This window comes from Poecile atricapillus, chromosome 1 (assembly GCF_030490865.1).
Source record: "Poecile atricapillus isolate bPoeAtr1 chromosome 1, bPoeAtr1.hap1, whole genome shotgun sequence".
NCBI classification, from domain to species: domain Eukaryota; kingdom Metazoa; phylum Chordata; class Aves; order Passeriformes; family Paridae; genus Poecile; species Poecile atricapillus.
In genome coordinates, this window is record NC_081249.1 from 66,304,200 (window position 1) to 66,327,598 (window position 23,399).

A 23,399-nucleotide genomic window follows, 5' to 3' on the forward strand; every position below is an offset into this window, starting at 1 on the left:
TAGCTAAAGAGGTTTAGATTAGAAATTAGGATAAATTTCTTTACTGTGAGGGTGTTGAGGCACTGGCATAGGTTGCCCAGAGAAGTTGTGGATACCCCACCCCTGGAGATGTTAAAGACCAGTGGCAGGGCTCTAAGCAACCTGGTCTAGTGGAAGATGTCCCAGCTCAGAGGCTGGGCTAGAGGAACTTCAAGGTCCTTTGGAACTCAAACCATTTTGTGATTCTATTATTTATAAGCTCTCAGGAATATTCATAGCTGTCATGAGACTTGTTACTGACTGCCAGGGTAGATGGCAGTGAGATAAATTCAGTATCCGTGATATTCTTCCGTGAAGCAATAGATAAAGAGTGGGGAAAGGGATAAAAATAAGTACTGCAAAGGTAGGGGTTAGTGGAAAATGTAGTTTGGCTGAGGAGAAAAATGAAGGGAAAATACCAGTAAAGATCAAATTGAATCTTAAGAGGGGGATTTTAATTTTTTTTTTAATTTGAAAAATCAGCCAGAGGCAAAATGAAAAAAGAAAAATAGTAGTAGAGAGGTATAGTCAGCTCCTTTGACATGAATAACTGAAGAGACCTGCCTAAGAATTAAACATTGAGTCTGAGTGAGCCAAAAGTGGCAGGAAAATGAAAACAAGCTCTGTAATAAAACTCATAAAACTTGACACAAAATTAATGAGTCAGAGTCCTAAAATCATGAGTCATTTAAACACTGAGGTTTTTCCAAGGATGAAACATTTTTTAGTGTCTTTTTTGCCATCAGGGAAATGGTAATCAAACTCAACATGAGATTGTTTAAGGTTCAAAAAGGCTACTTTAAAACAGATTTTAAACTTCCCATCTGGCTGATCGTGGGGTGAAGTCTGGAAGGCAATGGCCACTGACTCTGTCTGCCCCCTCCTTTAGACTGTTCCTTCCCCACCAGTCTCAATGAGCTCTCTACCACCCTCTGTGTGTGCTCCTGGCTGGCAGGTCATGTCTCCTTCTTCTTTAGTGCCTCTTATTTTCCTTTTGCTGTGCTTAACTTCTCTTTTGCTTTTCATGAAACCCCTATACCCACTTACCACTTGAGTTTTCCTTAGAGCCTTCTGCATCTTTTTCAGTTTAACCACCTCATTTCTTTGTCCTCACTTTTCTTTCCAGCTCTCCAACAGCTGAGGGATGCCTGAGGATATGCCAGCTTGAGGTTCTCTCATTGCTCATCCAAAACAGCTTTCAGTTTTAAGTCAAATTAAGTTGTTACTAAAAGAAGACAAACACACAGAACACCCTCTCCTTCTTTTCTGTCCAAGAACTCAGCACTATGAAAATTGTAATAAAGAAGTGAGATAGTAATGGTGGTGGTGTAATGTGCTGGTGCTATGAACTTTTCCTGAATGCAGTGGAAAATTTTGTTTTCTGAATATTTTTTTATTTTTTAAAAATATTAAAATATTTTAATTAAAAATATCAGTGTTTCAGTATTAACTTGATGCATGGTCAACTTTAAAAGAATAGAAAAGTATTCAATTAGATGTGACTGACAAAGAATTTAATTCTGGGTTCTTTTTGTGGATGTGTTTTAAAATGTGAGTTTAGAAGGTCCCTGAATACAGCCAGAATACAGCAGTTATAAAAGAGGACTGCATGTCTAACATTCATTTCATGCCTTTAGTGAAAGGACTGATCCAATCACTCCCTCTCTCTCTCTCTCTCTCTCCTTGATTCCCTCCCTTTCCTTCCTCTCCCTCTCTTACTCTTGCCTTTCCCTCTTTTTCCTCTATGTTCTCCTTTCCCTCCCTCCCTCTGCACCTTCTCCAAACCATTTCTGACTGCCCTTTCTTATTTGTGGTGAGAGACTATAACCAGGTATTGGCTCTGAAAGCTGCACTTCTTGGGCCATCTGCACTCCACAATGTGAAGCACAGTTTCTGATATCTTTTTATGATGTCTTACATGAGAGGGAGGATCTCCATAACAAGGGCACCAGCTCCAAAGAGGTGAACTTAAATGTTTCAGGCCAATCAAAAGAAAAGTCCCCTTAGTAGTTAGATTTCTCATTGGTTCCAAATGCTTGCCTGTTTAAACAGAGAAGGAAAAGCGAAGATAATTTTTCAAATAGTATATAGTGTATATGGTGCACTGCCAGTCCTGAGGTTGGGCTGGAAGACAAGTTTGCTGTTCTTGCTCCCTGATCTCCTTCTGGGACAGCTTCTCTGATCTGCTTTGTGCTTCCCTGGCAGCAGTGGGTGCCTGGCCCATCCAGGTCCCCCCTGGTCTGTTCTGGACAGCTGCTGTGGTGCTTGACTAGAGGGTCATTTGGGTAATTTGGGGGTCTTTCTAGGTAGACACCTGTGTTTCCCACTGGAAGGGCATGTGGGTGTCTTGAGTTGTTTACTAGAGTAATGATGACTTGTGTGGAATCCAGGCTTCACTGTGTACAACTTGCCCAGGGGACTTTAGGCATAACAAATTCTTCTGGCTCCTCCGTTTTTTGTGGTTATGGCCAGGTCAGCCAGTTTTACTGATGTGCCTTGCCTATAACCAAAGCCTGTACTAGTGAGTGATTTTCTTTTCTGCTGCTTGTTGTCTTTCTCACCACCAATGCAAGAACGCCATGCTTCTACTAATGCTGATGTTATTTATTCATTGCCTAACAAAGTATAAAAGTGACACCATAACATCTCTTTACCAGAAAGATTTTTGTTAAAAAGAGTCACAGAGTATTTAGTACCATGTGCGTGGCAGACAATACTTTTTGTTTTCTTTTTATTTAAGGTGTTCATTTGACTGCTCCTCCATTGGCATTGTTTTTCCCCCTGTGGGAAATAAAACCTTATTTGTGAAAAAGAAGATGGATTCTGTGCCATGAAACAACAGAAAATTCCAAGGGAGGCTTTTGTAATTTGCTGATTTAAAAACTGACTAATTTTAAAGCTGATCACATGCAACAGAGCACACTGATCTCTAAAGCACTTGTATGGTCCAGCTTAGGTGATAAAAATTCTTGATCTCCTAAACTGTAACTTTTTAGGAGCCATGTTCTCCAAAAGTGAAAATGGGTAATAAAAAAGCAGGTCCTGTTGCTTAGCTGATGACTGGGTGTGAATAGAAAGTGTTTGCAGATTTCTCTCCAGAAAAGCCTGGAAGGGGGTGCTGTGTATTTGTCAGATGCCTTTTAATTTAACTGCTGAGGAGTGTGAACTTGCAGAGAGAGCCAGGGATGCTGAGACAGAAAGGATGGAAAATGCAGACAGTGAAGGACATCTCAGGGCTTCCAAGAGTAATATAAAAGGGTACTGGAAACCTTAAGAGAAGTTACTCTGGAAGAAGAAGGATTTGAAAGGAAAGTGTGATCTCGCTATAACCTTTCTAAGAGCTGGAATTATAATTCCAAAATTATTAAAATTTCAGGAGGCAAGAAAAGCAGTAATTTTATATACAGAGTACGAAACTGAGGGCAAGGAGAAAAGGAGCAAGCATAAGAACACTTTAAATTATAAGTGTAAAGTTTAAAAAAATCCAAAGATATCTAAGCACAAATTATTTTTTTTGTGTTAATCCTATTCTCTTTCTTATTTGCATTTAAATTGCACTGATTGAATGTGAGATGCTTTAAAAATTGGCGTAGTTGGGCCTGGGTAGGTGTTGCTATCTGAATTTTGATGTCTTGTTTAGGCTTGAAAGAAACCCTCTTAACTGGGCAGAGACAAGCATTTTTGAGTTTTATTAAATCCATAATTTTTTTGGTCTCAAACATGAATTTAATTTGTATTCATGTTTGTTGTCGAAATAGCTCAACTTTGTACCTAGAGTTGCTTATTACTGGTTTGATTCTAATACTCTGCTTGGTATAAAGACAAATGTAAAAGTTACCACTCCCCAGAAGTGTGTCAAACTTGGGAAGCAAAAAGGAAATCACAGGATTTTTAATGTTATTCCGCAAATTAGTAGTTTTGTACATGCAGTGGGAGAGGTGGCAATTTCAGAGGAACTTGACTGAAAGGAAGAGATGTTTGAAGTTTGGTGGGAGTATGGGGTGGGAAGATAGGCAGGATATGTCTTGTGGACAAAAAAGAAAGATGGGAAGTAAATGAGTTTATTTAAAGGTTGCTGAGGCTGATACACTAATAGAACATAAACTGAGTAGGAATATGGTTAAAAAGCTCTATCAAATATTTACACTTTTGATGTTGATGTTCAGGTAGTGTGTAGTGTTAAGATGACAATGGTCATAGAAATCGGGTTGTGGTGGATCTGAATTTAAAAGTACATGCATTGCTTAAGGAAAGGATAATTTAGGAAGACCCTTTGTCCTTTTTTTGGTATTAATTTTTTTCTAGTTGTTGTTCTTTCAGTTTCCTGGTTTGTTTGTTTTTTTAATTTGCTAATGTTCTACTTTTAAAGTTGTTTTAATTATAAATCATAGTCTACAAGCAAGTTACAACATGTACTGCTGTTTTTCTTCCTTAAGATATTTCTGCTATAGAGGCTCATAGCTGTCGTGGATGTCAAAGCCTTCAGGCATGTTTCTGGGAACGATGATACGAATTTTATAACCCCTAGACATCAGTTACTTCAGATTGATGGGGGTACTTTTAATGCCAAAATCTGGCAAAATCTCATTAGGTAATTCTTTCACTTGTGTTTTTGTAGACTTTAAATGCTTTTTCTGAGGAGGCTTGTTTAGATGAGCTGGACTGTTCTCAACTGTTTCGTTAATTTGTAGAGGCTGTTTATATGTTGCTTTGCTGACTCTAGACTTAAAGCTCTATTTGTGAAATTAGCCTGTTCGAATATCAGTGCACTGTTTAATTACAAAACTTGATATAAAAATATTCAAGCAAGCCTACTCCTTTAAAATCTTCTTGTAAATGTGAAATGAGAACAGACTTTATTAAGTGTCTTTGTTTTTTTAAAGATAGATAGATAGACATCTAATTTGTTTATAAGATTTTTCAAAGCTGTATCAGTAAGTCCAAAGTCAATTTTTGGTAAAAGTCACGGATTCTTTGTTTAATATGATTCCATATGATTGGAAAAATTGAATTGTTAAGCAGTGCCTTGTAAAATATCTAAAAGCTGTTGTAAGGAAATCATAGAAAAGAATGATTTAGGTTGGAAGGGACTTAAAACTCACCTAGTTCCAACATCCCTGCCATGAGCAGGGACATCTCCAAATAAATCAGATTGCTCAGAGTTGCATCCGACTTGACTTCGAATGTTTCCGAGGATGGAGCATCTACCACCTCTCTGGGCAACGTGTTCCAGTGTTTCACTATCCTTATTGTAAAAAACTTCTTCCTTATATCTGCCCTCTTTTGATTTAAAACCATTACCCCTTGTCCTATTGCAACAAGCTCTACTAAAATGTCTGTCCCCAACTTTCTTCCAAGCCCCCTTTAGATACTGAAAAGCTGCAACAATGTCTCTGAAATCTCCTGTAGGGACATAAAAGCACACCAATGTAATCCTGACTGTTCAGATATGGGAGTAGAAAGAGATTATCTGTTTACTCAGTACCAGAGTTATTATTCCCAGCTCATCTGACTTGACTGTTCATCTTGGTGCCTTTAAAGAGAACTTCACATTGACTCTGACATGGAGGAAGACTTTGTGAAGGAGGCTTAGTTCACCCATGTGAGTTTGGTTCCCTGTCAGACAGATTTTGTTTAAATAACTGCATTTCATTCTGTATACAAAGATGTAACCTTGTTTCATTGCAGCCAAATGATGGAGGTGTGACTGAAGAGCAAATTAATTACCTGCTAACTACTGAATGGTACCTTGTGCACAAGCAGAAGGTGTTTACCTCATACCATTGATGCATCATGTAATAAATCTGACAGTTATGGTTTTTTGACTTATCTTTCCCTGCAGTGTCCATAGAAGTGTTTCTGACTTACAACAGATGGTCAGAGCACAGCTTTGAAATTTATCTGGAGATGAAGCCCTGTTGATTCCATTAAAAGTGAAGAATTTTCATGCAGATGGAGACAAAGAGAGATTTATTATTACAATTCTGATGATGAGGTATTTCATACAATGCCTTCCTTTCCTTTTTGCTTGCAGGTGATGTGCCTTCAGGATTTTTTTGGCGATGATGACATTTTTATTGCATGTGGACCAGAAAAGTTCCGTTACCAGGATGATTTCTTGCTGGATGAAAGCGGTAAGATGTATTTTTTAAATGTTTAGAATAAGAGTAAAGGGCAGATTTCCATATCATGCTAACTAAATCAAAGCAGTATCACCTGGATTGATTTCAGAAATAGAAGAAATATTTTAATTCAAAATAAGAGAATTGAAAGCAGCAATAGAGCTCTCTGCCTATTGCAGCTTAAAACTTGATTTCAGCCTGAATTTCACATGTCGTATGAAAAGTCGTGTTTGGTGGAATTCCTTTTTTTGTAAAGTCTTTTGTGTTGTGGCTTTAAATTTATTCTGTTTCTTTATCACAATTTCTCAGGCTCCCAGTACCTACTATTGAGATTTAGTTAATGATTCACAGGTAATGTGATAAAGAAAGATAGGTACAATTCTATATAGAAGATAAATGTAATCAGGAAATGCAGACAAAGTCATCTGAGAAAATTCAGGGAGTTCTCTGTTTTTCAGAGACGGATAAGTACAATAATGAAATCAATGTATGTAATCCTCTAATGAAAATACACGTTTTGTTTTTGGATACCTTTATTGTTATAAAGAATATTCCTGACTTTCTGCAAGGAAAAAGAAGAAAAACCTAACTATAGAGTTTGTGCATTTAAACAAACAAACAAAACTGCTAACAACAATGAATTTATTACTGTGTAGAACAAGACACAGCAAAAGTTTTATTGCTCCTACACTCTTTCTTATGGTATCTTTGTAGTCCATTGGAATCAAAATCTCTCATGCTTTTTCAAACTATCAAAGGTCTGAAAAAAGGTCTTGACTGAAGAGTCAGGCAGAGAAGACTTTGTTAGAGCAGCAACCACTTCACAGTCATTATGTGTGTATCTGTGTAACTTCACCACTTCATCATGGTTTTTGATGTAATTACACTCTCGCTGTTCAAGATGGTGAAATTATATTTTTCTGACTAACCTGTGAAGCTGGAGGGCTTCTTGGCTTACCCAGATCCAGACAAATGCTTCATTAGCTTGTGTAAGAGCAGAAGGCAGCAACTTGTGCAGACCTGGCTCTGTGAGTTGAAGGATGACTCTGAAAAAAGAGGTGTCTTCTAGGCACAGGAATGACCTTTTGTGTCAGGCACAGACAGAAGCAAGAACACCTTCTGCGTTCCTCTAGAGCGTTTCCTTATAATGTGGAAATAAAAATCAAAATAGAACACCACATCTGCTCTTTGCAATAACAAAATTGCTGTAGTTGACTCTAAGGCAAAATGTATTAATGGTGAAAAAGTAGATTTAGCCGTGTTTAGGATGGGAATTGGTGAGGGGGACATTTGATCAGCAAAGGAGTTTCCCAGATGGATCTGTGCTCAGAATGGTGGTCCTTGCCTTTAAGGAGAGGAGGCCTGGATAGCTGACTGTGTAGCTTGGATTAATTTGTTTCTCTCATCTGAAAGATTACATTGGTGGCAGCCCAGTGTCTCCTCACAGTGAACCTTGCAGCAGTTTTTCCAGCAAAGATGCAAGAAATGCTGACAGAAGATTTATCTAAGTCCCTTTTGGAAGTATGTAGCTGCTTTTTTACTTAGTGCCAAAGTACAGACATAACCTGACTGCTTAGTCTTTGTTTGTCTGACATATCAACATCTCTTTGAGTAAGCAATATCTTTCTCTGAAGCTTTGGTGCTTAAAACCATTTCTTACTGATCTTAAAAGAGAAATCCTTAAAATCTATGCTGAAAACTCAACTTTAGCTATTTGTTGTAGTGTTTGCTTTTCTATCAGGTGAACATTGACTGTTTTTTACTGCAGGAGTGAATAAAGGGGAAAAAATCAGATTTCAGACTATGTCTCTAATTCCTTTGAGAAGTGCACGTCCACTTTGCTCTCTCTTTTTCAGGAGATTTGGTATCAGAGAACTTGTTTAAGTTGCTTGCCAATAATAGCTGATGTACCAACTGATATGCATCTAGTCAGCCTTCTCTGAGCATGAGCAAGAGTTGGAGAGAAAATAAGTTTTAAAAAAGGAGCTTTTAACTTGTTTTGCTTGGCAAATGAAGTTTGTGTGATCACAGTGTGTGTCTGTGCATTCCTCATAATTACAGAACATTACAATTATTAGGAAGTGCTGTCCAAGTGTGCAGGGCTTGTAAAGCCTGTCTCTGCTTCCCTGAAGAGCATCTTGAAGCAACACTGCTGGTTTGTTACTATATCCCTCCAGTATCCTCCAGGTTCAGCCAGATGATGAGAATAGCAGTTAAGGTGTTGCAGCAGGAGAAATAAAGAAAAGCAAAATTTGAAGGTGGGAAAGAATAGAGAGAAGAAATATGTAAAAAATCAGGGTTCTGGGCTCTTGGGAATTACTTCTCAGGGAGGAAGAAGAATGCCATTGATTTGTGGTCTGGGTTCAGAACTCCTGATAGTAGAGGTGAGCAAGAGGCAAAGCTGGGGGTTGGGAAGCCAGTCACCTGTCCTGGGACTCATTGTAGCTAACTCTAGGTCCTGCATGTAGGTAGCTCCCTGGGACTGAACCGTTCCTGGTAGGTATCTTTCCCAGGAAGTAAAACTCAGATTTATTGACAAAGCAGCTGGTAGATGTTTGGTTGGCTCAGTTGAAAGTGGATGTTTTGAACAGCTCCTATGAATTATGCTCCAGAAATGTCTGGTTTGCTTATCTAAAGGCATCTATATGCCTGATGTAGCTGTTCCTGTCTACACTTCATATTTTTTAAAGTTGCTTAAAAAGCTTTTAGGATGAGATTAATTCCACCCTATCAGAAAAGAAAAGTCTAAAATCTCATCAGTTTGCATTATTTCTAGTTGTCTTTGTTTCTCCTGCTCCCATGGCTTGCTCTTGCCTTTGGATAGCACATTCTAAAAGCCATAGAATCAGAAATTTAGAAAAACCAGTCTAGAAATCAGTGAATCAATCACCCCATCTAAGTGTGGGATTAACATTCTACATTTAATTTCTGGTATACTTGTCTAATAAGCCCCTTTAAAGCCTGTAATGAGGAAGAATCTGTATCCTCCCAAGACATTCTGTGCCAGTGGTAAACTCCTTTTACTGTTTTTCTGCTATCTTCCCCAGATTACCTTGCTATAAATGAAATCCATTACTACATTTCTTATCTACTTTGACCATGGGAAACAGATGATTCTTTTTGGTTTGAAAAAATCTGTGGGCTCATCAATTTTTTTTTCTTTAGGCTGATCAATTAGGTCAGCTTTGCTTTGACTTCAGGCTCAAAACTGCCCTTGAATGAGGGTTTGTGTTCTTTATATCCTCTCCCTTCTCTGCTTTATATTTTTTGGGAAGAGGCATTGCATATCCCCTTGGCAATCAGCTAAGAAAAGTCACTTAATTAGGGATCCATCAAAGAGAAATAAAACAAGCAGTCCTCACTATACATTTCAGTTTCTTCCCTGCCTGGATGTGCAGATGGTTTTTATGCTAAACACACTGTTTATTGCATGAAATGCAGAAACAATAGGCACCATCCCCATCATAATTCCTAGGAATCATCTCCATATCTGACATGATCAATAGATACGATAGCCACACACAGTTTCATCATGAGGGCTGTAGATGGGACATAAGGATGCATGTGAGTGACGATAAAATTAATAAGTAAATACTCCTTGTTTGTCAAGCATCAGCGGGGCTGCTATTTTCATAGAAAGTTTTTATGGGATATGTAAGCACAAAAGAATTACATTAATGAAGCACACATTACAGCAGCTTGTAAGAAGAAAAATTCCTCAGTGTAGAGTATGGCAGTGACTGCTTCAGGCATTGTTAGCTTGCAATTTTGGAAACTCTCCCAGAAATCCCAGGTTTTCTTTAACTGATGGTTGTTGAGTTTTCAAAGAAGAGGTCAGATGATGCCTTTCAATAGCCCTTAGCTCTGTGTTGGCATAGATTAAGGTTTAAGGGCCAGTCTCACAAAAATATTTGCAAATCAGCTATTATTTAGGCACCTACATAGGATTTTGCAATGCGAGTAACTCATGAGATTTGCCCTAATTCAGAACATCTCCTTTGCTTATACGGATACTTATTTCTCAGCGCTGTAAAATAAGAGAGTTTTGAGGCTGGCAGTATCATCGGACTTAATTTTTTAAAAATGATATTATTTTTTATGTTCTGTTAATGTTTTCTGAGTGCTTTGGAACCTTGAGAGTTTCCCAAGGGGAATATGGAAGACTTCATCACATACTGAGGCGCATCATGTACAAAAGCTGCAATCTCAGCTGGCCAAAGCCAGTGTCTGCCTCCAAGCAGAGTGTAACCAATATAGAATGTCTGGATGTGAAAACAACTGCAGATTGCTTGTCAAAAGCACATATTACTGTTATGGAAACAATGAGGAGAATGATTCTGTTCTAGGGGAAAATTAAGATTGGAACTTTGAAACCTAATTTCACTTTGACTTTGCTGGCTTGTGGTAGTGCTCGGCTCAGCATCTCTGTGCCAGCAGTGTTACTGCTTCATCTTGCCAGCAGCAGACAGCTTGCCAGGAAAATCTGAGTGCTGTGGTGTCTGCACACACGTGCGTGTGTGCACAGAGGCATGCACATGCATCTGATCCAGTAACTGCGGTTAAGGTCAGGGGTATCGTGTTTATCCCTGGTAATAGCTGTCATGTTTCTGTAACCTTCATTAATCTGCCCTTCCTAAAAGAGGCAGGAAGGGGAAATCGGTTATAGTCCTCATCTACCCTGATTTATAGGACAGAGACTGATGTGTTAAGCAGCTTTTGGCTGGACTTAGGAGTGGAGAGCATGCTGGCTGACTTACTCTGCCCTCATCAAAAACTCATGCTTTGGCAATTGGAAAGTAATGGTGGGTTCTGGGGACTTTGAGATACAACTTTGCTTTCAACAGAGGCATAAATATAAAGTGTTCCACTGCAGTGTGATATTTTCAAATGTCAGCAACTGCTGGGCCTTGGAAACAGATATTCTGTGTACGAGGAAGAAACAAACTAGGGCAGGAGAGGCCAGGCTCTGACTGAATGTACCACTTGGACTAATGGTTCAGAAAGGAAAGAAGGAAAGATGTTTTTTCCAATGGCTTTGCATCCAATGCCCCCTTTATCTTCCCACTCCAGGACCTCCATTTTCATCTCCACCCTCTCTTAGTGCTGTAGGCAGTTGCACAGTACCTTCAGCTCCCTCCCAATCACTGATGTGTTTTGGCACATCAGTACTTGTCCTCATTCCCTTCCCCACACTAAGTACATTAACAAGAGGGTCTCTCTTTTATCCAGTAGTGGGACATTCTGCAACTTTCCCTAAAACTCTCACCCCTCACTGAGACCCCCTGTGTCCAGCTGTGCCTCCCTCCCCAGGCCTGTGCACCCAGCTCAGCTCTGGCTGCCTGGAATTACTTGGCCATGTGGCAGCGTGTGAGTGACTCACTTGTTTCTGTTGTGTTAAACTCTTAAAAGGAGGATGCTGATCTTCAGTTAAGTACTCGGAACAGGCTGTTGGCGTGATTGTCAGGTGGCTGTTAATATAATATCATGTGGCGTTCATTAAATAAAATCTGTAGTAACGCCTGAGTCAAATGAGCTGCTCACATGAAAAATGCATTCACAGAAGTTCAGTTTTATTCTATGCAGCATTTCTCTTTTAATTTATGCCTTTGTTCTGGTGTGTTCTTGATTACAAATACCACTTCTTTATCTGTTGTCTGCAAATTTGCTTTCAGTGTTCTGTGGTGTCTCTCAGGTGTATTTATTTAAGACATTGCTTCTCACCTTTCTGCCTAAACATCTCTAGCAGAGAAAGCTTGGCCACTTAAATCATAAAATCTTTGCTTCTCCCCCTAGCTGGCAGATTTATTGACATGAATAAGGGATGTTAGAGCTTTCAAGAAGATGACATATGTGCTTTTCAGTCCAGATTTACACTGAAATGCATGTCCCTTTCCCCAACTCCTCACCATGCATCCATGTATATTTATATTTATATTATAGTTACCACTTTTCATCCATGTTACAATGCAGAAGTTTCCTGTATGTATAGCCAGGAAAAATTGTGGTCACAGCTTGCAAAACAGCCATTGAAACTGGCCAAACAGTAAACTGCAGTTTTTAATGCTAATTCATTCTGCTCATTGAACCAAATGTTCTTCAATATGTTTTCTGCAGTATTTGCTTCCCCTGATGTCTGTTAAAAATAGCATGAATGAAATGCTATCCAATAAACTAGAACTGGTAGAAATACCCATTTCATTTGCATAATGAGTTTTGGGTGTGCATATTCCTTCAACCTTTTTCAGCAGTAAAGCTGATTTTGGGTATAAAAGTGCTAAAAACTTTATGCCTGAAAATATCAAGGATTTCCTCAATAATATTTACATAGTAATAGATTGTATTTATATTGGAATACTTCAGCTTATTTTATAGAAAAGAGAAATTGTTATTAAATATCAATACCGTTATCTAATGTGCAAGGGAATTTAATCATAACTGTTAGTGTTATTAAATAGTAAATAAGAGAGTGGACTGAATATCTATTGGTTTTCTATAACTTGATATTTTTGCTCTTTCATTTTGATTTTTTTCTTGTACCTTCTCGAGTATTTAGATTAACCAAGTTGTCCACGAGAACATTTTTCTTACAGAACGTTTTGAGCTATTTTCCCAAACTGTGAACATCTCAGTTGTATATCCAGATGCAGAAAGTGCGATTCCAAAGTTTATGACCACTTTTCTAAACAAATTTTCAGTTCTGGGGAATAAACACAGAAATTTGATACACACAACAGGGCAAATCCCAGAACTCAAGCTTTTACTCTGACTGTCTCAGATCTATTCTTTTGCCATTGATTTTGCAGCCTTTGATACTATTCCAGTTTGTATAATATTCCATTCGAGATCACAGGTGCAGTTTTGAGCTTGTGTGTTCAATCTGATCCTCAGAAGATGGTAGCTTCCAAAATAGCAGCTTACTTTCAGTTCTTTTTAGGACAGATTCTTTGTTTTACTTTTCCTGTTCTAGCAATGATGGAAGCAGAAGATAGTAACCCCTTCCACCAAGCTTGTTGAGTAGACTGGTGAAGAGCATAGAGAAGTTTCATATCAGAGACGTTTAGAAATTACCTTTTCCATATGTTTGTTTTTGTGCTTTTCTTGTTTTGTTAATTAGTCAGGTAAAAATGGACTGTACATTGTTATTGGTGAGTACATTTGTACTTGTCACAGTTTGCAGATACTTTATAATTCTGGAAACTATTAGAATCTGGTCAATTTCTGAAATGGTGTTCTGTTGCTGGAGATCCTTTGGGTGAGCAACATAGTCCCATGTTGCCGCCCATATTGCTTGGTTTTATTAAGTTCAGAGGTAGTTTACCCCAGTTGCTCCCCGGTCATAAAGAATGGTTTGTCCCCAGGTGCCCATCATGGTAAACCCTTCCCATTTTTCCAGATTGTTCCCCATCCATCACCCTAATCCTGCCCCTAAGCCCTGTCAATCTATGTGAACCCCCACCTTTTGTTCCAGTTCTTTCCCTGCCTATCATCCCTTCCTCGACGCCCTATTGATTGTACAGTTGCTTTCCCCCCCCCCGGGTCCCTACCATTGGTCCTGCATATTGTAATCCCCACCCTTAACCCCTCCGTTGCTGTTGTCCCATTGGTCACCATACGAGCCGCCCACGGTCCTTAAAACCTGGCGCATGGGGGTGCCCAGGGTCTCGGCTCAGACCTCTCCCCTGTGATCCCAGCCCCGCACCTGTTGGAATAAACTTGTTCCTGGGAAATCGGAGGAGTTTGAGCACTCTTTCTCCCTTCGTCACAACCCGTGTCGCCCTGTAAGCCTCAACGCCAGAGCGCAGAGGAGCTCTGGAGGTTCCAGGTTGAGCCTCGCAGTGCTAGCCTGGTTCCCCACTCCTGCCGCTGACATCGGCCACAGCTAGCCGAGGCAAAAGGGGCCGATTCGGGCAGCGACAGTCCCATTACAAGTTTGTATGACACAGCTTTGAGATAAATAATTCTTGTGGCATGAGTGCTTCATCATTCAGTCTGGGAGCCTGAGAAAACTGTGCCAACTGCGTATTAGGATGTGCCCTGAACACCTGGCTGTTTTTCGGGTGGCATGGTTACACGAGAGATTTTGTCTGGAGATTAGACTCACCGTCAGTAAAATTGGACTGACTTGCTAAATTGACCACTGCAATTTTCTACTTTTCATTATAGATACAGGCCCTATACCTGGAGTTTTGTCATGTCTTGAGTAAGTATGTGAATACTTTTTTTAGTGCCAGAGCTGTCCAGATACTTTTACACTGGCAATATATTTTGAAAAAGCATAATTATTCAAAATCCAGAATTATTTAGCTTGTAGAAAACAAAAACATTCTGAAGGCATATGAGGAAAATGTATTAATCCTTAATTCTCATTAAAAGCCTTCTTTTAAAGTCTTATCAAACATAAGCTTCATCACAGCAGCTGAGAAAGAATCAAACACATTCTGGAAAATATTTCGAAGTGATAAAGTCAGAAAGTGGAGTACCCCAGTGACAGATACTCATATTTGTATAGTCATACATATTCATTGAGATGGTTGTATACAGACACAAATATATCAGGTATAAAGGCCAGTAGAAGACTTCTGAATAATGGCTGTGTTGGTCTGCACTGCAAAGCTGGTGGCTCACAATGTGTCCTGCAAGACTGGTTCAGTGCTGTTATTTCAAAATGCAACCTACAGAAATTTCCCATTGAAAGCCTCAGAAGTCTTACCTCACAGCTCAGGTTGCTTCTGTGAACACTCACCTTTGAATAAACTTTTTTTCAGAGCACAGCTCTCTGCAGGAGAACTGGATGCTAATAATATGCATAAAGTAATATAAGGCTGAGTAATCTTTAGGAAGTCTCATGTTGCCATGGAATTGAACACCCGTAGGTGGTAGGTCATGGAGCTCTGATTTGGCTTCTTTTATTCTTCAGTCAGAGCTTTTTAAAATTTTGTTCTTGAGGAATTGTATTCCTGGTTTTGTTTTTTTTTCTCCTTTTGAAAGAAAATCTTCTAGGGACTTAACATTTATTAAAGCAAGAAGGGGCTTAACATGAGATTTTGTTCTTTCAAATGAAGGATCTGGTCCAAGGAAAGTGTGCAGAAGATTGCTAATTTTTCCTAATGGAGTGGAGAGTAGTTAAAAGACAAAGACATTTAAGTTGCTAAGTCTTTTCTCTTATTCTGGGACAGAAAAGAGATTTTTTTCTCAGCTACTTAGAACTGTTAAGATTGTCCAGAAAAAAAAAGAAGACAACTTAGAGTAAGGCAGTTTCTGATGAGGACACCATGTTCAGGAAGAAAAAACTCCTGGAAGAGAACAAGTTTGATGAAGCTTTATATAAACTATTTCTGTCGTAAACTGTGCATGCTCTTTCTGTTTTGCAAGCACTTACTGATGTCTGCAGAATAAGTGACTTCAGAAAATGGAATAGATTTATTTTTGCACAGCATTTGCTGTATACTGCAGGGCTGCAAGATAGGCGATATTCTTTCCTGCTTAAAAATATAAATTGGGAAACCATGGGAAAATATAAATTGGGAAACAACAGGGAGCCTAACTTTGACTCAAGCAATTAAATGCTTGAAATTGACTTTAAAAATTGTGTTTTTAAATTAACATTTAAGCATTTAATAATAAGGGCAAACTTGCATAAATAAAACAGGATACTTTTTAAAAATCACTTTGGGGAGGGCCTCTCTCCTGAGATTCTGGTGGGAGTCTTCTGGGATCATAGCTCAGACTACATGCAGACAGCTGTGAGATTTCTTAGCAGCAGGAGAAGTTCTAGCATATTATGAGGTGCACTAGACTTCTTAGATGTATATTACAGACAAAGGGCTACCAGTGCTAACTGGGAATGCTTATCTATTTAGATTGAGTGCTGTTAATAATAGTGGTATTATAAAAAAAGCTGTCTTAATAAAAAAAAAAAAATAGCATTAGGTGTTGTAATCATATATTGATTTAATTTCTGTCGACTAGAAAACTAAACCAGTCCAATAATTAAAGGTTTTATTACATTAAGAGGGAGATATTTGAAAATTCAAAAGAATTAGTCAGTGAAGTTCTTTAGACTTAAGAATTTGGGGGCTTGATCGCTGGAGGAGGTTTGGAATTTCAACAAAAAGCAAGCCAAAAGCTGTCTTAGATTTGCATCTGTCCAAAATATATTGGTAAGGGTCCAAAGTTCAACTGGCAGAAAATGGAAAGCCTAAAAAGAATTGCTTAGTAAAGATATCTGTACCAAAGCCTAGCAATGGAAATAGTCATGTAGTCACATTTGCAAAAGTTATACTGAGTAAAGATTTTAGCCAGATGTGAAGATTAAAAAAAAACCACAAAAACACAACAAACCATCACAAACTGAGGTCATGATACAATGTAGTAATGACAGATCTACTATATCAAGTTTTTGGCCTCTATATTCAGCAAAAAATGAAGCACATCATGGGAGAAAAGCCCCCTTTCTAATCAGAATCTTTGGAGAAATGCAAATAACTGTCCCAGAGAAGAATGCAGAAGTTGAGTCAGTTGCAAAGTGTATCATGTACAAGACCTGTCACTGTTCAGGAAAACCCCAGTTTGTATAGGCTATTAAGACAGTAACAGCATTTAGTGCTCTGCACCTTCCTGTGAAGCAAAAGCCCTGATATTAGTAAAGCTTGTCTGTCATTTTTTGTTGATCTGACTTTCCATATTGAATAAAAATAGTCTCTTTGGGTTTTCAGAGAGGACAGCAGCCTATAAATAAACCCATGTGTAAATTTCAAAACACTCCTCTGACCAATCTCTGAAGTACATGCTGTGGTACACAGAATGAAAGATGGTTTCATGGGCTATTTCCCACCCAACATGCAATTTCAATCTGCAATTATTTAAACTTTCTCAGAAGAAAAAAACCCATCACTGGGACTTTACACACCTCAGTAAGTGTTGTGGCGTTAGCAGATGTTCTTAGTAAAGCCACATTTTCCAGATATCCCACTGTTAGCCTAGTGCCAGGATGACTCAGCCTGTTTACTTTAGTTTTGTCTAAATAATTATAGTAAAATGTAATTGCTAGAACCAGATAGCGTTCAAGGAGAACCCATTAATATTAGAGGCAAAAGCTGCCTAGGGATTTTAAAATTCGAGACAGCTCTGGAGTCCTTGACATTTTTTAACTTGGAAGACTTAATTTCTGAGTTTTCTGTTGATAGATAAAGCAATGTTGTGATTAATCTGCTTGGTACTGTCATGGAGGTTGAAGAAGCAAAATTGTGGGTGGTCTGAAAATTGTGTGTGCCTGTAGATGGCAGGTGGGTTTTGTTGCCCACCTTGCAGCACATCTCATGGCTGAGATGTGAGGCATGAGAGTCCAGGTGTGAATATTGGTTTAACATCAGCATAAAAAAGTGCTTTGCTTTAGTAAGAGTGCTGTCTTTAATTGTTTGGTGTATGGGGATTTGTCTGTAAAAAGTAACTGTTGAGAAGATCTATTCTGTAGTAAGTTTGAATCTCCAGGTTTGAATCTCCAGTTTTGCCTTTTTTCCTGTATCCATTTGTAGACTCCTTAGGCTCTGGTTGCTTTGATATTTCTCTGATAATGGTACTCTATATTTTTTTCTTATGTGTATGAAAATTTGATAAAAACATTCAAACCTGCTAATATTTTACACTATAAAGATTTTGGAGGGTTTTTTTGGGTGGTGGTTTTTTTTTTTTTTTGTTTGGTTTGGTTTGGTTTTGTTTTTTGTTTTTGGAGGGCCTCCCAAGTATTGTTGTTATTTTAAAAAGCCATTACAATACCAGGTGGTTTAATTTCTTCATACATAATTTTATGATTTTGTTCTTTAAAAATTTCTGCCTGCTAACTTTTAATACTCTTATTACAGGCAGATTTGAGATGCTAACTAGAAAAAAATCAGTCTGTAAAATTTTCAATTCCTTGAGGCATGCTAAATAATTTTATGTGCTGCAAGAGAGCCAGCGTGTGCCTCTAACTTTCTTTAAAACCAGACCTACTGCAGCAGACACTTACATAACAGCTTGTGTTTAAATGGAACAAAAATACAGCTTTTGTAACTCCTTCTCTATTTTTTTAATCAATTTTTTAAAAGTTTTGTCTCCTTTTTCTACCTCTTAAAAGCAATCTACACCTACTTACATGTTCCTACCAACCCAAACCAAATTCATACCAGTTACACATATTAGAATTTGGAATAATTGCATTCTTTGGAGAAGTGTGTGATTGGTGGTTGGTGAATTGGTCTAGATTTGGATACAGCCTTTTGTAGGGGAGTCAGAGGCATGGTGTAAAAAGAGCCTACTGCCACCTCCACAACACCCGCACCTTCCCCACTGCCCTGGGATATAATACTCTCTTTTCCATGGATGGATGATGTTTGATAGAGGACAAGATGAGAGGAAAACCTGCAGGAATTGCAAAGGAAACATTACAGTAGTTTCATAATAATTACTGTAGGTTCACAGCAAGGTAGCACAGAACAGCCAACATTTTTGACAGGGTTCCAAAACACCTGATATTCTTGTCATGGACAAATCTGTAATTATAGCTTAAAGCCCTACACATGGATAGAGCTATATGAGGTACCAGATCCAATGACTTCCTGACTATTTAGATGAAAATAATCTGATTCTTTCTGGCACTGGTCCACATTTGCCACCTCCAAAACAGGTGTCCTGATACTTTGCATGCAGGAATGCAAGAGACATGAAACTGAAGAGGTAGGAAGCAAGAAGGTTCATGTGTCTACAGTTTGGTAAGGGCAAGCATCGGGGAGAAAAAGCAATTCCATTCAGCTCTTTGCTTCGTAGGATAGTTTGCAGCGTCTGTATCCACCATTCCATACAAGTAAAAATTAAATCAAACATTAATTAAACATTAATTGTCATCTGTTTAAGTAAGTGTCCTAATAGCCAGGTAGTGGAATGAAGCACCTTTGTGGGTCTTCTTGTTGCTCGTGCTGGCCCCCTTATTGACTGGCAGGGCCATATCATGTGTCACTTTGTCACTGAGGTGGACCACAGTCTTGGGAATCTGATTTGCATCCATGAAACCACTTTGAAAGTGAAGGAACCTTCAACTTTGGAAATGACAATCTGGAGCCAGGAAACTTCACCCTTTCTTAAGTTGCATCCATAAACCAAAATGCCATAGGCATAGCTCCTGAATCACACCATGACTTTCAGTGTTGTGTCTAGAGATATCTTTGTTCTTACTGTCAATGAACTTAGACATTTCACATACATTAAGTAAATGGTGATCTTCAGTTAGTACATTGCCTGCTTGTTTTTATTGAGAGCATGTGAGTGAGAAGAGAATTTATGGTTACTTTTACTTTTAAAACCATGTGAAATAAATGTTTTTCTCCTAAGTTCCTAAATTTTTTCTGGAGTTTTATGGTCTACCCATATATTTCTCATTTCTCTGTGAGTCAGACAGTTTTGTTATCAAAAATATTTTTGTTATCAAAAATATTTAAACAAAAATATGTTTGTGAACCTATACCAAATTGAAAGTAATTTTTATTGAAAAAAAAATAGAATCAAAGTGTAGAAAAGCATAACTTGTAAATTACTTAAGAATGACCATGTTTCACATCTTATAATCACATCTTGTGATTAGAGTGAAGAATTGTCACTGCAGCAGCTATTTAACTGTTCTTAAATTCACTGAGACATTAACATTGCAAAGAAGGACTTCCTTACAAGTTGGTATTGTACATATAGTCCAACAACCTGTTGTAGGTAATTTGAAGAAATTTGTGCCCAAGCACTGAAAGAAAAAATAAATTAAAAGAGTCCAAACCCAGTACAAATAGTGTGCTGTTCTTCCTTTTCTGCCTTGTGGCATTTAAATATCTACTTTACTCTTCATCTCCCCATTTATGCCTAGAGTTTCCATAATCTGGATCAGGTTGGAAAATGCAGTGTACATGTAAATTTTCAGAACATTTTGGGCACTGAAGTAGCATGTGGCGTTGTTAAAATATAAAATTCTTACTGTATTGTGCTTGTGTCTGATAACTGGTCTGAAGAGTGAAGTAGCTTTGGAAGGAGCCAAGCCTTTGTCAGTTAATGTCAGGGCTGAGAGTTTCATAAAGTGATTCATGAGTTGATAAATCAGCAGTCTATATGTGGACCATGTTATTCATGAGCTCTGGTGCTGAAAATCTTATCAAGTACTTTGTGTCTGGGCTCCAGGAATGTGCTAAAAGGTTTTCAAGTCATCAAGTTACCCAAGGGTTGGTGGAGAACATGGTTTTTTTTTCACCTCAATCTTTTTCCTGTGTCCTCTCTTAAGCATAGCCATCTCAGCCCTAAGGTTTGGTTCTAGCTGAGATCAAAGGGGTTAACTCCCATTGCAGAAGTGCTGATGAAATTTTCTAGCTAACATAAGAGTTTTCTTGGTACTGAGTATTTCTGTGTTACTTTAAAAGTAAACCTAATGCATAGATTTTTTTTTTTTTTTTGAGATTGTGCATTCCTTGGATTTTTATTGTGTTGAATCTAATACAACTTGGATTGTGCATCTTCAGCGAGATAGGATGTTGAGTATTTCCTCTTGTAACTTTTAAGTTGTCATTATTTCTGACTCTGAATTTGATCTAAGTGCTTATTGGGTATTTGGAACTTGCTATAGGTGGCAGACATTTACTGATGGAGATACAATTGTATATATCAGGAATTGTAGTACAGAGGTACAATGGCCTTCTTTGAATGGTTTAAAAGTAACTGGAGCTTATGTGTACAGTGCAAAATAGGAATCTTTGTAAGGTCAAGTAGGATCTTCATAAATATTTTCTGTGGCTCTTCTTTTTAAAGATAAGGGCAAATGCTTCTAGCCTGAGACTGTACCAGCTACTTCTCTTAAGATCTAATACACAAAATCATAGGATCTGAATGACTACAGAGAAACTCATATTGACTGTTTTTGTTGCAGTCCCTTTCATACCATTCCTTAAGAATGAATCCTGAGTTCCTTCAGAATGCTGGAAATAGATAGGTCATGTTGCAACAGGAAACCTGAATAAGAAAGTTCTGTGATTGTTATCAAGAAAAGAGAGGCATTTATATTGTCAGTGATGGAAACTCTTCAGGGGGTGCTTACCAGCAACTCTGTTTATGTTACTTTATCAAATGATATTGCTGTGGTTGGATGTAAGTGAAGTTTCCTTTTTAAAGTAAGCAGTCTCCATTTAACAGGGATGTTGTTGTTGTCCCAGGATAATGACATACCTGTGGTGTGTTTTTGCCATATCATTGAAAGTTATAAGCAGGGCACACCTTCTCGAAACTCTCAAATGAATGGCAACAGTTTTCTGTGATGTACAGCAATATCCATATCTGTGCTTTCATGTTAGCTCTTCATATACTCTTTATACATTTGAATGGAGCAATGAATATGACTTTGTGGTGAAGTTGTTCAAGAAATAATAGAAGAGAATATTTCAGTAGGAAGGCTGTGAACTTTCCTGCTTTCCTAAGAGACCAAGGCTCTGAAAAATGCTTTCTGCTTATATGGTAATTTTTGGGGGAAAAAAGTCACCTGTAGACATCATTTGAGAAAGAATGTCCATGATTAATTAGATCACGGTAGTATGTTGGCTATGGCAGAGATTTCAGATGAGCAGTTTCTCTCTTAACAGATAACAGAGAAAATTTCTTAGCATACTTACCTTATAAGCTTAATGGATATCATAATGGATGCTTGCTGAATGAGATTAGAACATAATTCTCCTTTAAATGGCCCAGAAGTTCCTTAAGAGAAACTACCTTTCATCTGAACAGTTCCTACTGTTGCCTGTTCTTCCACAAATATTCCAAACTTTGGTGGCTGATTTTCACTACATTTTCCAGAACTTTTCCTGTTTTCCCACACACATATGAAATAGACTTCCTGGACTCACCCATAAAACTTAGATCTCACATCTTTCTTCATGGATATTGCTTAACTTCCTCCTGGTAATACTGATGGTGCAGTTAGGGTGATGGGCAACAGAAAATAATCAGTTAACATGAGGGGAAAGTATCCTTCTCCTCCTTTTAAAATAATCTGCATAAATATTTCTCAAAACTATTTAAAGCTGCTTTGATGGCTTTTTTCCCTTTGGGAAATAGTTCATGATACTACACTGACTTCACAATGTCCTTTTTAATGACAATGATACTTTAAAATGCCTTTTCTCACACCCTGTACAAATTCAGGCAAACAGGAGTATTTAAATTAGACACTGTCTTTTTGATATCTGTTTTTTTCATATGTGGCTGACATGAAACTTTGGAATCTTAGTAACATAGAATAGTTTGGGTTGGAAAGAACCTTCAAAGGTCATCCAGTCCAACCCCCTCCCGCCAATGACCAGGGACATCTTCAACTAGATCAGGTTGCTCAGAGTCCCATCCAACCTGATGGTTTCCAGGGATGGAGCAGAGCATCTACCACCCCTCTGGGCAACCTGTTCCAGAGTTTCACCAGCCTCACTGTAAAAAATGTCTTCCTTATATCTAGTCTAAATTTACCTTCTTTTAGTTTAAAGTCCTTACATCCTGCCCATATTTCTGTATGGCTCTGTTTAGACATCTTAATACTTCATTTTTGTCAGTTTCTTCATAACAAAGATTATACAGTTTTTGTGGGAGTGGTTAGCACCTCATAAATGGGAACAACTTCAGTAAATAGTAGTTTACTTCACTAGTAAGCCCTTCTTTCCAGGAGAACAGGAAGAATGAGAGGAAAAGGGATTCTCAGTCCAAAACATGATTTTTAGCAGTTCAATGCATTCTTCCTACAGCAACATACACTTGATGTGTGTTTATCATTAGAAGCAGCATTGCTGTTGTGCTTCCTGCTTGGAAAGCTTAGATGCCACATTTTATGTGTATTAGAAGTGCCTAACTAGGCAGAATATGATTGCCATCCTTGCTAGTCTAGTTGAAGCTGGCCTCATTTTCTTTAAAGTTGCCTGTGATCTGCAAACCCAGTAATGAAAAAGGAAAAATCTAATGAAATGGAACAGTAATATGTATCTCCTGGGTATTTCAAAGCCAGAGAGTACTAATTAAAATCTCAGACTTAAATATCTGATCCTTAGGGTATGAAACAGTGCATAGGTTAGCCAGAAACTGTAACTTCACAGATAAACAAGGACAAAATGAAAATATAATTGTCTGAGGCCAGTTAAATTGGGTGTTAGAAGGATTCTATTTGAATAGATGTTGGTTTATACATCTTAATATATTATCTGTGCCATTACTTAAGCTGTAAGA

The 23,399-nt window shown here is 38.1% G+C and overlaps 1 protein-coding gene across 3 annotated transcripts in view; it reads left to right on the forward strand.

The window, feature by feature from the left end:
* DCLK1 (doublecortin like kinase 1) overlaps positions 1-23,399 on the forward strand; it is a 230,564-nt gene that overhangs the window by 110,790 nt on the left and 96,375 nt on the right. For all 3 annotated transcript variants that reach the window (XM_058829307.1, XM_058829306.1, XM_058829308.1), the window contains exon 4: positions 6,053-6,152. In XM_058829307.1, coding sequence (XP_058685290.1) covers positions 6,053-6,152 — 100 coding nt within the window. The remainder of the gene's footprint in view (positions 1-6,052; positions 6,153-23,399) is intronic.